This window comes from Diadema antillarum, unplaced genomic scaffold (assembly GCF_040938485.1).
Source record: "Diadema antillarum isolate AM-2024a unplaced genomic scaffold, OU_Dant_1.0 scf00000071, whole genome shotgun sequence".
Classification (NCBI taxonomy): Eukaryota; Metazoa; Echinodermata; class Echinoidea; order Diadematoida; family Diadematidae; genus Diadema; species Diadema antillarum.
In genome coordinates this window covers 542,828-558,225 of record NW_027270960.1, presented here as the reverse complement: position 1 = coordinate 558,225, position 15,398 = coordinate 542,828, and the positions used below count along the sequence as shown (strand labels likewise).

At 38.3% G+C, this 15,398-nt stretch overlaps 1 protein-coding gene across 1 annotated transcript in view; it reads left to right on the top strand.

Moving 5' to 3' along the window:
• Window positions 1-15,398, top strand: part of LOC139716960 (alsin-like) — a 56,756-nt gene that overhangs the window by 21,531 nt on the left and 19,827 nt on the right. The window contains exons 7-14 of the mRNA XM_071628485.1: window positions 899-1,154; window positions 1,414-1,573; window positions 2,919-3,050; window positions 5,323-5,451; window positions 6,919-6,972; window positions 13,240-13,310; window positions 14,296-14,467; window positions 15,173-15,279. Coding sequence (XP_071484586.1) covers window positions 899-1,154; window positions 1,414-1,573; window positions 2,919-3,050; window positions 5,323-5,451; window positions 6,919-6,972; window positions 13,240-13,310; window positions 14,296-14,467; window positions 15,173-15,279 — 1,081 coding nt within the window. The remainder of the gene's footprint in view (window positions 1-898; window positions 1,155-1,413; window positions 1,574-2,918; window positions 3,051-5,322; window positions 5,452-6,918; window positions 6,973-13,239; window positions 13,311-14,295; window positions 14,468-15,172; window positions 15,280-15,398) is intronic.

Here is a 15,398-nt window from a genome sequence, read left to right as displayed (position 1 = left end):
TCATGGTGATCGTACCTGTGCATTGAAAGTTTGCCTTCCGTGCCCTCAAGGAGTACAGCACAAATATATATTTTTGTTAATGGTTTCTAGAGATTAACCTGTACATTCTATGCACAAAGCACAATTTAACAAGTTTTTATATAAAGAAAAAAAAGTCTTGATTGCAGGAAGACCATCAATATTGTCATTGGAAATCAAGTGGAATGAACTTACCTGTAAACTGACCTTGCATGTAGTTGCATGGCCGTCATTGACAAGATTTGACACCACAATTTATATTTCCATGTGTTGAAAAGTCATCCATTTTGTCCCATATTAGCTTGCCTTAGCCAGGCTGTCTCCACGTGTCGAACGCTAGCATCATGCATTGGTAGTTGCATTTTCACTGTCTTACAGCTGGATATACAAGTTGTCTGTTGCATTTACCTGAACTGGGAGAGAATAGGCAATTCATGATGACCAGCTTGCAAAAATCAACTTTTTGTGTATATTTACAATTGTATTTATGACTTTAATTATTCAGGTCACAAAAGTTTCTGGAAACATAGATATGAATATAAATGTACAAGCTATATGACATGAGTCCTGTGGCATGCTTTTACAAGTAAATGCTCTTCGTGTGAAGGCAATCCCCTGCATTTTCATATATTTATTTTCAATACTTTATTTGAATTGTTCCCTCTGTTATCAAATAGTGTACTTTCAATTTGACATGTAGAATGTTATAGTGTATCTTCAATTTGATTGTACTACATAATGTGCACTGATGAATACAAATGATTTATATAGTTATTGCTGATACTTTGTTCCATTTTTTTTATATTTAATGGAAAATGGAATGCAGAAATTAAAATCAACTGAATTAAACTGTTAAAACTCTCTTCAAATTTCTATGCAGATGTGCAGAAGTTATTGGAGGGGACTATCTACATCGCCCCACTTCGTCATGTCCTTGACACCTTCACTGCAGCTTGTGGTCTGGTGGCTCAGAACAGCCTACAGCTGACTGGCCTGGTCCAGCGCAGCAAGGAATTGTGGGACATCATGCTGCTGAAGGAGGCAGGTCGCTATGTTCAGATCTTCCAGGAGTATGCCAATGCAGTGTGTGACTTTGTCACCATCACTGGTTTCACCCATCTGGGAAAAGTAGCAAAGTAAGTCAAGACGAAACATTCTTATCCTGTTTATGATATTCATTGTGATGTGGCAGGTATTCTGCATGATGAGAGATTACTTTTGTGCTTTGTGTAACATCTTTCTTCAGGTTAGCAATAACGGGTAACAACAATGATCAAAAAGTGCAATGATATGAGTTGTTGTATTCATAATGAGCATTAAGATGCATGTGATACTGACATGCGCGTCTGCTATCAGAGTTTTATTTGTATACCACCTTGTGTGTTTATCTTGTAGTGATGTCTTGGCAAAGCATGACACAGTCTTTGCTGAGATTTTGAATGAAGACAAGCCGACTGTGTTTGGTGCTCCACTGAGATCTGCCATGAAGCTTCCTCTAGACAGGATAAAAACTTACTCATACCTCCTGACAAAACTTAAAGGGTACTATGCAGAGGTAAGTTGAGTATGTACACACACATACTGTATGTGGTATCTTCACTCATATTCTCTGCTAGAACTTTGCAAATCTCTCCACAATGGCTGTATGTGATTGGACAATTATGTTGGTGAAAGACAAGAACATACAAATATAATCTGACCACTCTTCTGTCTGTAGACATGATTTGAATTGACAAACTTGCAATTGTTTGAGACAACTGGAAGATTACTGTAAAAGTGGAAATTTCCGCTGTGTTTCGTGCAACCTGAAACTAGCGCAAAAATAAAAGCACGCGAATATTTTTGTGTGCCATATGTTCCAGCAGTTGATGACTTGATTCCATGGAATTAAAAACATGTGAAACTCTTCTTGCCCCGCCGAGCGCAAAAAATTAGTCATGCGAAAATATCCACTTTTACAGTACTTAATGTTGAAGATGTTAATGTTGTAGAGATATTATCAGTTTCAAGGGAAATTACCCCAATCTATATGAGGATTCAGTGAATGCAAAATATTGGTGGAGTAAATTAGTGAAGTTTGAGGAAGATCAGAAAATCCATCCAAAAGTAATGGAGTTGAAAGTTTTATGTGCAGTCATGGCTGGATAAAAATACTACAACAATTTGTAACAGTGGCGGATCCAGAGGGGGGCGCAACCGGCGCACGCCCCCCCCCCTTTATTTTTCGTTAAAAACAAAAGAAAGAAAAAGAAAAAAATGAAATGAAATGAAATGGCACCAGAAATATTAGTCATGCCCCCCTTTACAGAATTCCTGGATCCGCCCCTGTGTAGTGTCACAGTAGGGGAACAATACAAAGGAAATATCATAGCGATTTCAACATATTGATTGCTGGATTGTACGATTGACCTACCTCTTTCAGAAGGCTGGGGCAATAGCATTACCCCCACCATATATTCATGTCAGGAACAAGTCAGAAGAAATTGAACTTTTTGTCTAAAAATAGCTTTTTGTGGAATTCTCTCTATATTTCTTTATATTTTTTGCCTTACTGTTATATCACGAATTGTTGTAGTCTTCTTTTTTCAGCAACGATGGCACATGGATTCAGCCAATGCTTTAAAAATTGATAACTTTCAAACAGATTGCCTAATTTTTCATCAATCTTCACTAATGTATACTCAAGTGCTAATATTTCTGCATCCGTTGAATGCACATGTATATTTCAGGTTAATTCCCCATTAAACCCCCTCCCTCCCCTGAAAAAGAATTAAAAAAAAGAGAATCATCAGATGTCTCATATCATGAGACATAGTGTAGATAGTGATGGTGATGGTGACGGACCGTCAGAACCAGATTGATATGTTATGTACAATACCGGGTATATATTTGTTTTGCAGGATTCTAATGAGTACAAGCTCCTCACTGACAGCAGTGCATCATGGGAAGAGCTGAGGAAGATGGTGGACAGGAAACAGTCAGATGCTGATGACACTCGTGTCTTCTGGGAGTCATGTCCAGCAAAGCTTGCTGTTAGTTCACCTTTTCAAGTCCTAAGTCCTCAAAGCTGGAAACATTTCCATTTTAATGCTGTATCAAATTGAGAACACATAGTCACATAAATATCATATTGAGTCTTGAGGGCCAGAAATGATAGCCAAAAACTCCATGGATAAGATTGATGTGAAGGGATCTGTCAACTAGGTCATGACCAAAGGTGTTTGTAAAGTGATAATTTATGAGAAAAATCCTCAGATCAGCAGGTATGAGCACAATCAGTCAGATGACAGCATTATCATCAGATTACAGAGGAAATTGAGTACTAATGTGGACAACGGCGTAGCCAGGATTTCATCTTAGGGGGGGCGGTTAGTCTGCGAGGGAGCGAAGCGACCGAGCCCGAGCGAGCGGAGCGAGCGAGGGGGGGAGGGTGTGGGAGGGGGGTTTTCCCCCATCCCACGGTAGGAACTTTTTGCATTTTGATGTTGTAAATGGTGCAGTTTGATGCATGTTTTTGCGCGTTTTATCGACGTGAAACAGTCCCACTTGTTTAAGGTAGCAGTTTATTTTGATGTAGATTATTATTGAACAATTTGCCTATAAAATGGTATAATTTAGATAAACATCTTGTATTAATTCTTTTCACTAATATCAGGAACGCGACTGAACCCGAGCGAACGGAGCGAGCGAGGGGGGAGGAGAGGGGGTGGGAGGGGGTGTCCCCCCTCCCACGGTAGGAACTTTTTGCATTTTGATGTTGTAAATGGTGCAATTTGATGCATGTTTTTGCACGTTTTATCGACGTGAAACAGTCCCACTTGTTAAAGGTAGCAGTTTATTTTGATACAGATTATTATTGAACAATTTGCCTATAAAATGGTATAATTTAGATAAACATCTTGTATTAATCCTTTTCACTGAATATCATGAACGTGACTGAACCCGAGCGAGCTCAGCTAGCGAGGGGAGAGGGGAGGGGGTGTCCCCCTCCCACGGTAGGAACTTTTTGCATTTTCATTTTGCAAATGGTGCAATTTGATGCATGTTTTTGCACATTTTATCGACGTGAAACAGTTCTACTTGTTTAAGGTAGCAGTATATTTTAGTGTAGATTATTATTGAACAATTTGCCTTTAAAATGGCATAATTTAAATACATTTCTAGTATTAATTCTTTTCACTGAATATAATGAACGCGACTGAACCCGAGCGAGCGGAGCGAGCGAAGGGGGAGGGGAGGGTGTGGGAGGGGGGCGTCCCCCCTCCCATGGTAAGAACTTTTTGCATTTTGATGTTTTAAATGGTGCAATTTGATGCATGTTTTTGAGTGTTTTAACGAGTTGAGGGGGGAGGGGCGGGCGAGCAGGGAGAAGGCGTGGGCGAGTGTTATCTCCACCCTTCCCTTCCGATGGAGCTTTTGCCTTTTTAAGGTTGAAGTTGAGATATCTCGTATACGCATGAATCAACATTTGGGAAATCACAAAAAACTGATGGGGGGGGGGACTGAGGGAGGAAAGGGTCGATCAAAAGGGGAAATTCCCCTTATACATGAGGAAACCTTGAGTTTTCGGAATATAAGTGATAAGTCTTGTGCACTCAGAATTATTCATGATTTTTTGTAAATCTAAAAAGTGTACTTAGTATAGGGAAAGAGGCACAGAGGGGGAGGGTTTGGGAGGGGGATACCCCCTCCCAAGCTCGAGAGATTTTGCATATTTTGAATTGAAATTCAACGATCTGGTGCACACTTTGAGTGAAATATTCAAAAAAATATCTTATTTCATGAAAGGTTGCAAAGGAGACCCGCCTCATGTGCATGCATACAGTATACACGCATTTTTTTTTCCGCCTCCCAAATCCCCGGTCCAAATCTTAGGGGGGGCGACCGCCCCCATCGCCCCCCCCCCTGGCTACGCCAGTGAATGTGGATATACAGATACATATATGTGAAATATCATTCAGATACTTTTCTGTCATACAATGGTAGTCATTTTTACACGTACATTTCTTTTTTCATCACATTGTTAACTCATTTTATCAATGCATGCCATACAACTTAAACATGGTGGATGCTTCTTCTCGTGAATATTAAAGAGATATTTATAATGTGATTCATTTAATGTTTGATTATACCAGCATTCAGAAATGTTTCATTATATGCCTTTGCTTTCATTTAAGTTCATGATCTCAAGTTTGCCAGCCAAGAAAAACAGAACTTAAAAAAAGAGGGGGAAACATAATTCCAGCTTCACATAGAAAGGACACCTTCAATACTCACAGTGTATTTCTACCTCATTCTTTGTAGGAGTCAATCAAGAGTCCAGACAGGCGGCTGATCAGAGACAGTCGTAACAGACCTCTCCAGCTTGCCAGTGGCAAACGCCTCTCTACTCACTGGTTCCTCCTCTTCAATGACATCTTTGTACATGCAACAGTAAGTATGCAATCAATAAATGCTGTCATGAAAATACATTATAACAAATATGCAAACAATAAGAAGAAATCAGAAGCATGTATAGTACAGTGTAAGGAATGGTACAGGGAGGGAAAAAAAATTATGTTAAAATCTTACCCAGGCAAAACATCACTGAGTGTTAAGCAAATATCAAATGTAGTATGATGATGTAATTATGGTCTGTTGGTATCTTCTTTCATCTTGGCACTGATCTTTCAGGGGAACTGCTGCAGTTACCCTAGCATTGCAAGTTACCCATTTTCCACCTGGGCCAAAAGGGATACCCTGTGTATCAGAACATGTCTATTGGAGGGAGATCAAAGCAGTCAGGGTTTGAGTCCCTTGCCCTATCCACTATACATTCTGTACCACTCTTCCTCTGCCAGTCAGAGTCAGTAGGAGAGGCCATAACGTGCCCCTAACCAGGAATAGTGATACAGACTCCCCACCCCTCCATCCCATAGTAATTCATTTCTCTCTCACACTCCACTGTAATCATTCTGACAAAAGATATGGTATGATTTTACATTCATGACTCAGTGTACACCACATACTATTGGAAAATTGTCATTTCTTGGAATTTTCAAAATTGTTCATACTTACAGCTTTGCAGCTCCACCTCATAGCATTTGTGGTGTGTGTGTTGTTTGGGTTTCTTGTGTGCTTTGAATTTCATTTGGGACTGTCTCACTGCATAGCCTTATAAATTATGTCTCTGGAATCCTGTGGGAGCCTTAGTCACCCGTGTTCTGGACTTTGAAACCTAGATGTTGAATGTTGCATGTGTGTATGTGATAATTTTTGAATCATTATTTTGAGTTGAGAGGCGATTAGGGAGGGAAATATACAAGTTCTACCTGAAAATGATGTTCTGCCCTTGCTCAGTACTGTGTGTGTGCATGTGTGGACAATCATTGCAAGTGTGCTCTGATAGCAAGCAATAATACATTAATGCAATGAAACAATTTTGTTTGTGGATCAATTATGACAGGCACTGATTCCATTTATAAGAAACATCCCATTGTTTTGGCTGCTGCACATTACACATTCTTTCTGGTAAAAGATATAGAAATATCTTTCATTTACCCTGCATCCCTGCATCTCCTTTTTTCAAAGGTTGATGAATTTCTTGTACATCGTGTTGGAGTTTTGTGTTGTTTGGTGTGATGTTTGGAGTGTGAAGAGGAGCTATCATTTTTAGTGATCAGATTGTTCATAAACTCGCTGTATTTGCTGAATGTTACAATTATTGTTGCATCCTAATGAAATAAAAATGAAGGTGTTTTGAGTCACATGCATTATGTCGATTGATGGAGAGGTGAACATTTTCTCGTAATTGTTCACTTATAGTTTTACAATCTTGTACTAGTAGCTATTATTACAGAGATTTTACTGAAGTTTCTTTGTCATTTCCTCTGAAATTGCAACTTTCCACAAACAAATAAGGAGGACACAAAAGTTCCCCTTCCTTCTGTACAAAAGCCACCAGAACCAGACAAGGTACACAAGTTAGTTGAATCCTGTGGTAGACATCATTATATACTGTATGTGTCATGTGTATTTGCAGTGAATTCTTTCAGTAGTTGTAAGATGCAATCCCATGTTTATGTTGTGCTCATGTTTCGCTTACAATGTACTCCTACAAAACTTCTCTCTTTGTATCAGTATAGTGCTGTTGCATTTTTCATTTGAATTCCCTGTATACATACAGTGTATAGAGGCCGAGGGCAGTTTCTTTATTTTTTTTTCCAGTCTCAAAGTTGCAATGTAGAATCACACCCTCCTAAAAAGTGTAGTTGCTTTCAAGTTGAGCTCATTTCCATGTTCATTGTCAATAATTAAGTTTAAATCAAGCAAAGAAAACAGTGGTGGGTTCAAGACAATCAGTAAGAGATGTTTTATGGGGAGAATAGATGCTAATTGTGTTTGTGTTTGTTTTTGTTTTTTGTACAAAATTTCTTCAATGATGGAACCAACAATTAAGATAGTAGGTGATGGCATTATCAACTCACTTCATGACCATTTAATTTTAACCAGCATCACTGTTTTGTAAAAAGTGCAAACCTTTACAAAAATTCCTCAAACTCTTATGTTTTCCTATACAGTCAACCTCAGATACCTTGACATCAGATTGGCTATCACTTTAATATCTTGAGGCAAAAGAAAAGTTCCAATTTTGCCTTATATATTTCTTCTTCTTAGAAGTACATACAAATATAAGTTTAGATACATGTATATTGCTCACAGTTTGTTCTCATCTGTATTTAACTTTAATAGTACTTTTCCCCCACACGACTTGAAGCAAAATTCCAACATTGCTCATCTATTCCAGGACAGACAAATACCAAGATAAAGCGTGTTTGGATTGTGATCATAATACAATCTTGTATCCAAGGCCTTAAACTATAAGCAAGAAAAATACCCTACACCTACATAGATGGACACAGTATGCACACAACACTCTTTGCCTATGAGGTGCTTATTGCAGCACAATTATGCAATCCACGAGGGCCATGCAAAGCAGTGGAAGAGCAAGTGTTCCCTTTTTTCTCTAATCGACATGTACATACATGAGCAAGTATACAACTAGTATACTACAGACATGCTACGTGCACATGAAGACACAGACACAGTTCAGCACGCATATCCTGCACCTCTTGTATTCATCTTCTTCTGTTTTCTTTTTCAACAAATTCAGTTCTTTTACCCCAAAATAGAATGTTGCATTAAAAGTATTCCGGTAGTCCAACCCCTTTCCATTCATTCACATTCTTATATTGAAATTGCCATACAACAATGACAAACATACAGTCAAACAATTGACATTCTACTCACCTTATTGAATATCAGTTTAAAAAAAAAAGTCCAACATTGATTAAGTTAAGGCAATGCGGTGTATGCAGAAGGCAGCATTCTTCATTAAGTCAACCATTTTCTTTAGCTCTGACTGATTCGAAGTATGCGAGGTTGACTGTACTATGTGATGAAACCACTGTTTTCTTTCATCTTACTCGAACTGAGGATAGTCATATTGAAGGCAAAGTCAAGTTTCACTTTGAATTGAAAAATGTTGGAGTCATATGTTATGTTTGTTATTCTCAAAACTGATATGTAATGTTTTGGTAGCAGAAATAATCACTTTATGTTGCACAGTTGCTGGAGCCTATCATGTTTGTGAATCCCTGCAATGTTGTAAAAGTAAGTGTTAGTCTACTTTCTGTCATGGCCATTGGAGCAGTCTGGATTTCAAGTCCATCACTTGCTAATATTTATCATTTAACTTATACTCTGTAGGATTTGACAAGAGTGGGCTTTGGAAAGGTAATAATACATGATTGAGACATTTCCTGTACTCCACATTATTATTAATATTGATAAAGACCACACGCTGTCCTTGTGCAGTTATGGCAAGCCATAGTGCATACATGTATTTGTACATACACATATAACATGTACATGAGTATGAAAGCATGTACAGTGTACAGTACAACATCAAACCATTTCATGCTAATTACATTTCCCATCTCTTCCATACTTGGTAGAAGTAACAGTGCACTTTGGCTCTATGTGAGAGCTGCAGCTTGCCACATGAAATAACAAGTGGTCATTTGCACTGTACTCTGCACAATGTAGTCAGTGCATTCTGCTCAATGTACAGTAGTCAGTATACGTTTTCTGCTCTGGTGGATGTGGGCTAAGAAGATGCCATTTTAATACACCTGCAAAGTAGTGATATCACACAATTCAATTTTGAAAGTACATATCAATCATAGATATCTCAGGCATACAGGATAATTCAGCATAAGCTATCTTATGAAAAGCTAACATCATTAAACCTGCATGGATTTTTGCACAGTTGGGACCTGCCAAATAGATGGGATACTTTGTGATACCACTTGTAACACACACAAAAAAAAATCATCACTTTTCGTCCATCTCACTATCCACTGGAATACAGCAAATTTATCATATAGATAACACACCACCTCCGTAGAATTCTCAGCTATGCATTCATTTTTTTTTCATGCTGATATTAGGTGCCATTTTCTGCTTACATCTCACACTGATTAAACTTTTTTTGTGACTGCCAGTGAGCAGGTGTATGTTCATAAATTCTTCTGTGAAACTTAAAGAAATAATCATGAATGATTACAATAATCAGTGTGCTGATCCTGGTGAGCTGATCTAAGGGTTTCATTGCTGTAATCATTAAATTATAGTGAGTGAGTGTTTGAAACAAACAATACACGCACACACACACACACACACACACACACACACACACACACACACACACACACATTGTTTTCTTAAGAAGGACAGCATTTAGGATTTTCTCTATTTTGCTGGTCTGTTTTCATTCTCAGCTGTTGATATTGTGTGCTTGCTGCTTCCTCTGTTAAAGTGCTGAGTTTTCCTTTGCCGTTGTTGTTTCCCATCACAACAGAAATTGCAGGCAAGATGTCACTGACTCACCCTCATACTACATTGCCTACAGTGTGTACTTGGCAGAAGGACCCTTGCATGAAATTCGACCCCAAAATCAAATTTTGAGTGTGACATGATTTGACAGTGTTTTTAGAGCCCTTTCATATGATGTAACCATCATTTTTTTGTGTGTGATTTTTCGGGAGCACAAGCCTAAGGGCCCTTGTGCTGGGCAGGCAATGACTACATGTGTCCCCTGAAAATAAAGATGTATCAACTGATTCATAACTTGCAAGTGTTGTTGTTTTGGGCAAGAGCCTGATGCTCCTGTCTTCTCCACATAATTGTTTATCAACACCCTGCTATTTCTGTATATTTGTTGTACTGTGTCATGCACTCTGCATTCAGTTGTCTGCAGTTGCTTGTAATCTAGCTGGAAATTTATATCCATTATTTTTCCTTTATCTATTTCCACATGTTGTTTGTCTTTTTCATTTAGTACATTGACCATATGTGCAAGTACTTGATCATACAAAATTTGTAACCATATCTGTACATACATTTGATGAAGTGAACAGCAAATTTTTCCATTTTGATCTTTATTGACTTTTTCTGTATTGGTTGTTTATCACATGCGCACCTGTACATGTAGTGTACTAGGTTCTAGAGCTCCCCTCATTGGATTGGTTGCCAATGACCCTTCAGAATTTACAGTGTGTTCTTCCATTGTACTTTTCAATAATTAACCTGAATGAACATGAATTTTACTATTTTCAATAATCTCATTACCTGGATTAGACGGTTTATGTAGAAAACTCTCCTCTAATAAACTAAAGGCATGATTGAATGTATTTTTCTTACATCTAACTTGTGTTTGTGGACGTGCTCAGTCTACTTCGTTTGTTTTTTTCCTCAGATATTCAAACATGGATATATTGTTAATTTGTGCCAGTGATATTGTTGTTGCTTTTGATATGGTGATGGATCCATCTACTGTAGATCCAACTGTACTCTTTGCCTTTAATATGTTACCGAGGTTCAGCATTTTTTTTTCGTGCGTCGTGCGTCGTGCGTCGTCCGTCGTCCGTCGTCCGTCGTCCGTCGTCCGTCGTCCGTCGTCCGTCGTCCGTCGTCCGTCGTGCGTCGTGCGTAAACTTTTTACATTTTCATCTTCTTCTTGAAAACCCCAGGACCGATTTTCATCAAACTTGGCAGGTAGCATCCCTAGGGGGTTAGGAACTCAATTTGTTAAAATGGGCACCATGCCCCACCCAGGGGGCCCCCAGGGGGGCCCAAACCCCCCAAAATTAAGGAATCTGTAAAAATCTTCTTCTCTAGAACCAGAAGTGATAGAGCTAAGTTAATACTATGAGTTAGTACATTGATGACTTTAGTTTCAAGTTTGTTCATGGCAGAATCAGGGGTGCCCCCCTTTGGGACCCAGGGGAGGGGGGTGGGGAAGGGTTCTAATGGGGCCTAAATTGTACATTTTCATCTTCTTCTTGAGAACCCCATGACCCATTTTCACAAAACTTGGCAGGTAGCATCCCTAGGGGGTTAAGAACTCAATTTGTTAAAATGGGCACCATGCCCCACCCAGGGGGCCCCAGGGGGCCCAAACCCCCCAAAATGAAGGAATCTGCAAAAATCTTCTTCTCTAGAACCAGAAGTGATAGAGCTAAGTTAATACTATGAGTTAGTACATTGATGACTGTAGTTTCAAGTTTGTTCATGGCAGAATCAGGGGTGCCCCCTTGGGACCCAGGGGAGGGGGTGAGGAGGGGTCCTAATGGGGCCTAAATTGTACATTTTTATCTTCTTCTTGAGAACCCCATGACCCATTTTCACCAAACTTGGCAGGTAGCATCCCTAGGGGGTTAGGATCTCAATTTGTTAAAATGGGCACCATGCCACACCCAGGGGGCCCCCAGGGGTCCCAAACCCCCCAAATGAAGGAATCTTTATAAATCTTCTCTAGAATCAAAAGTTATAGAGCTGAGATAATACTACAAGTTTGTTCATAGGAGATCCAGGGGTGCCCCTCTTGGGTAGTTTTTTGTAAGTAAGAGATACCGTACTCAAAAAGCATATTCATTTGCCTGAAGTATTTTTTTTTTTAAAGTTTAAAAGAAGAATTAGTGCAGACTCCATAATATTTCATCTGATGCAGTGTAGGGAAGGGCAGATAAAGAGAGAGGACATATTGTACTTACGTTCTGTGACACAGTGCACTGCATGTTGATGTGAGCCTCTGCATCGCTTTAAAGTTTGTCATCAATTTATGCTGTCTGTATTAAGACTCAATGTCAGTGATGTTTTTGTGATTCACATTTATGTCTTGTGGACACGTTATACCCATAAAGATGCATGAATAAATAATGATAGCAATCTTGAAGGATTGCCAAACAATGCTATAGTTTTTGCACTCTGAAGAATAGGAAGATAGATAAAAAGGAGCATGTCAATCCATGATATTACTATCAGTTAGAATAAGGACACATCACTTTTAATAACAATTACCGGACCTGACATCTCAGGAACACACATGCATATATATATGTCGTACGCACAGTTCTTACAAATTCATATATGCCACCTCATATGCATCAGGTAATCTTCCCAATAGATACTACTACTAGTACTAATAATAATAATAAATAACACTTACATTGTACATAGTGCTTAATTCTGACATTTCTATGTGCATTAATACGGGAAAAAAAATCATAAATCAAACTACACCACTATGTGCATTGAAAAAAAAAAGAAGATTAGGATTAAGTAAATAGATGACTTATGAATCAAGAGTTTGGGCTATCAGTAACCTTCTCCAAGCTTGGTAATGGCTGTGTGAAGAGTAACCTCCTGGTAAATCTTGTTTTTCAGAAAGTCTAATAGTGTTTTAAACCTCATACAGCATTTGTTGTAGAGTGATGATGTGGCTATAAGACAGTTAGATATGGAGAATGTTGAAATGGTATTTTATTGCAACGTTAGTTTCCTATAGGTTTATAGGTAAACACTGAGCGCAAATCTGCCCTTAGTATTATGTGGCATGGATGATCAAAAAACGTATCTGAACATCCACAAGTATATGAAAGCTCCTATTGATGTTTATATGTGTAGATTCAAATCCGTAGCTGGTCACAAGGTGTATACCGGAAAATACCAATATCAACTTTGTTTTGAATTGTTGAAAATGCTGATAATCTACATTTACAGATTCCACAGTCAAATTTCACTTATAAGAAAATTATATGACAAATGGCAGAAAACTTTAAATATAAATACAATGTATATCACCTTTTGTACATTGTGTCTTATTGTATTAAAATTCAGTTCTCCAGTCACCAGATTTTCAGCCTGGCTCTCGTTTGGGCTGAACCAGTTCCAGACTCGGACCAAGTGACGTAAGTTTTTGCTTCCAAGTTTTATATCTGTTGATAGTATCTTCATTTTGTAATCAGTGAAATATGGATTTTATAGATTGTTGCAATGATATTACTTCTTATAGGATTGTTGCAAAATTGGAATATGAGCAGGAGACCTTCATTGTAAATCGAATGATACAAAAAGAAGACTTCAAAGCCAAAGATACGTTGTTGTAGAACATAATAGTTATGTGACTTTGCATCAACAAACACCCACCACACATTGCATAGGTTCATATCCTAGTTGGCATGAAAACAAGTGTTTCTGACAACAATGTTATATGTTTTGTTTCATTTTTTTTTTTTTTTGGGGGGGGGGGGGTAAAGGAGGAAATGCATGTTTTGTAAATCATGTGAAATTTGGAAGCTAAAAAGTGAAAGTAGAGTTCCATAGTTTTTGTAGACCTCTGTTTGATGTTGTACATTAAAAAAGTACAAAAAGTTTGGAAAACAGCTGTAAGTCTGATACCATACTTTGAAATGAAGATGAATGAATGATATTTATAATTATGATAACAGTTACAATAATTATGATTAGGTATTAACAGTTTTATATGTTACATACCCATATATGTGGAGTTTTGTGGTTATGTTTATTGCGAAGCTATTTCAGTAGCACATGGTTGTTACATACCAAACTATTACCAGCATATTGGCATACATTGTATGTCCCTCCCATCCCCAGTGTTACAGTAAATGGGATAACCTGGTCAGCTAAAAACAAGTTGACATTCCTCCCAGAAAGCTGTGATGGTTTGATAGGGATGAGAAGGGTTACGTACATGGTATTTTCATTCATGAGGTTCGGAATACATGTACGTGCTCCGGCCAAGAGAAGAAAGCAAGCCAGTGGCTTATTTGCAAGTAACTCACAGTAAAAATGAATAAGGTATCACTTCAGATATAAAGAATCATGCTGCTATTTTCATGGTCTTCTCTTTTTGTGCCAATGGTAAATCTCTAGAAATGCTCTTCAATTGAACATGCCTGAGGAGACACTGTTGCTACAGGCTCCCAGTGCAATGGAGAAAGCTGAATGGCTTTGGTCCATCAATCAAGCAATTGATGCCATTTTGACAGCCAGTCAGAAACCTTCATCGGGTGATGTCACACAGAAGGACAGTCCATTCCAGAAGGTAAGATGTCTCCTCTTTTTCATACAAGGGCCTTATTAAGCAAGCAAAACCATTCATTGCAAAAGACTTCTGAAAATATTGTTCTGAAACAGATAATGTCAAAGTGCAAGTCAAAATATTTGATATTTCTAATCAGGAAAGGATCAAGCCCTGAACTTTCCCAGGAGTACCAGTAGACATCTACCCAATTAGTTATCCATTTCATCTACTGCTATCTCTGTCAATCAATATTTTACAACTTTGTGGTTACGCTATGGTATTTGCGCATATTAGAATGTGATACAGCTGTACTGAGATGTATTCTTGGCCTTGTGTGGTGTCAAGAAGAAAAGAATAATTATACACTTTGTATGATATCCTTTGCATGTATTACATTTCCCCAATCATAGACACAGGAAACCACTCTCCTTTGTCTCATCTCTTGAAGGCTTGGGTGCATATTCCCAGCCATTTTGGAGATGATAACAACATTGTCTTCAAGGACAAGCATTACAACTGCAAACAGCAAACATATGTTGTACAATTAAGGTGCTGTACACAAGTGCAAATCACTGTATTGGCTTCACCTGCTTTTGTTGGATACTTTTTGCATGTAGACAACTGGTAACTTTATGATGGAATGGATCATGGTTTCACAAGTGTTGACTGGTGCTTTTTGTATTTCCTGTAATCCATGCTACATCCTCTACATCTTCTGTCTCCTAGGTTCCACCAAAGTTAACCAGACAGGGACGCCATGTATTTGGCAATGCAGGGGTGCACAAAGATGCTGTATATGAGGGAACATGGCTGAATGGAAAACCCAATGGAAAGTGAGTTGTAGGAGTATTTGTTTTTAACTTTCTTTTGTTCTCCATCTCTGTAGTGTCATCTGCTTTGAAGCTATGAATATTTAAAACTAAATGAATGTATTAAATCTGGCCAATTGGAC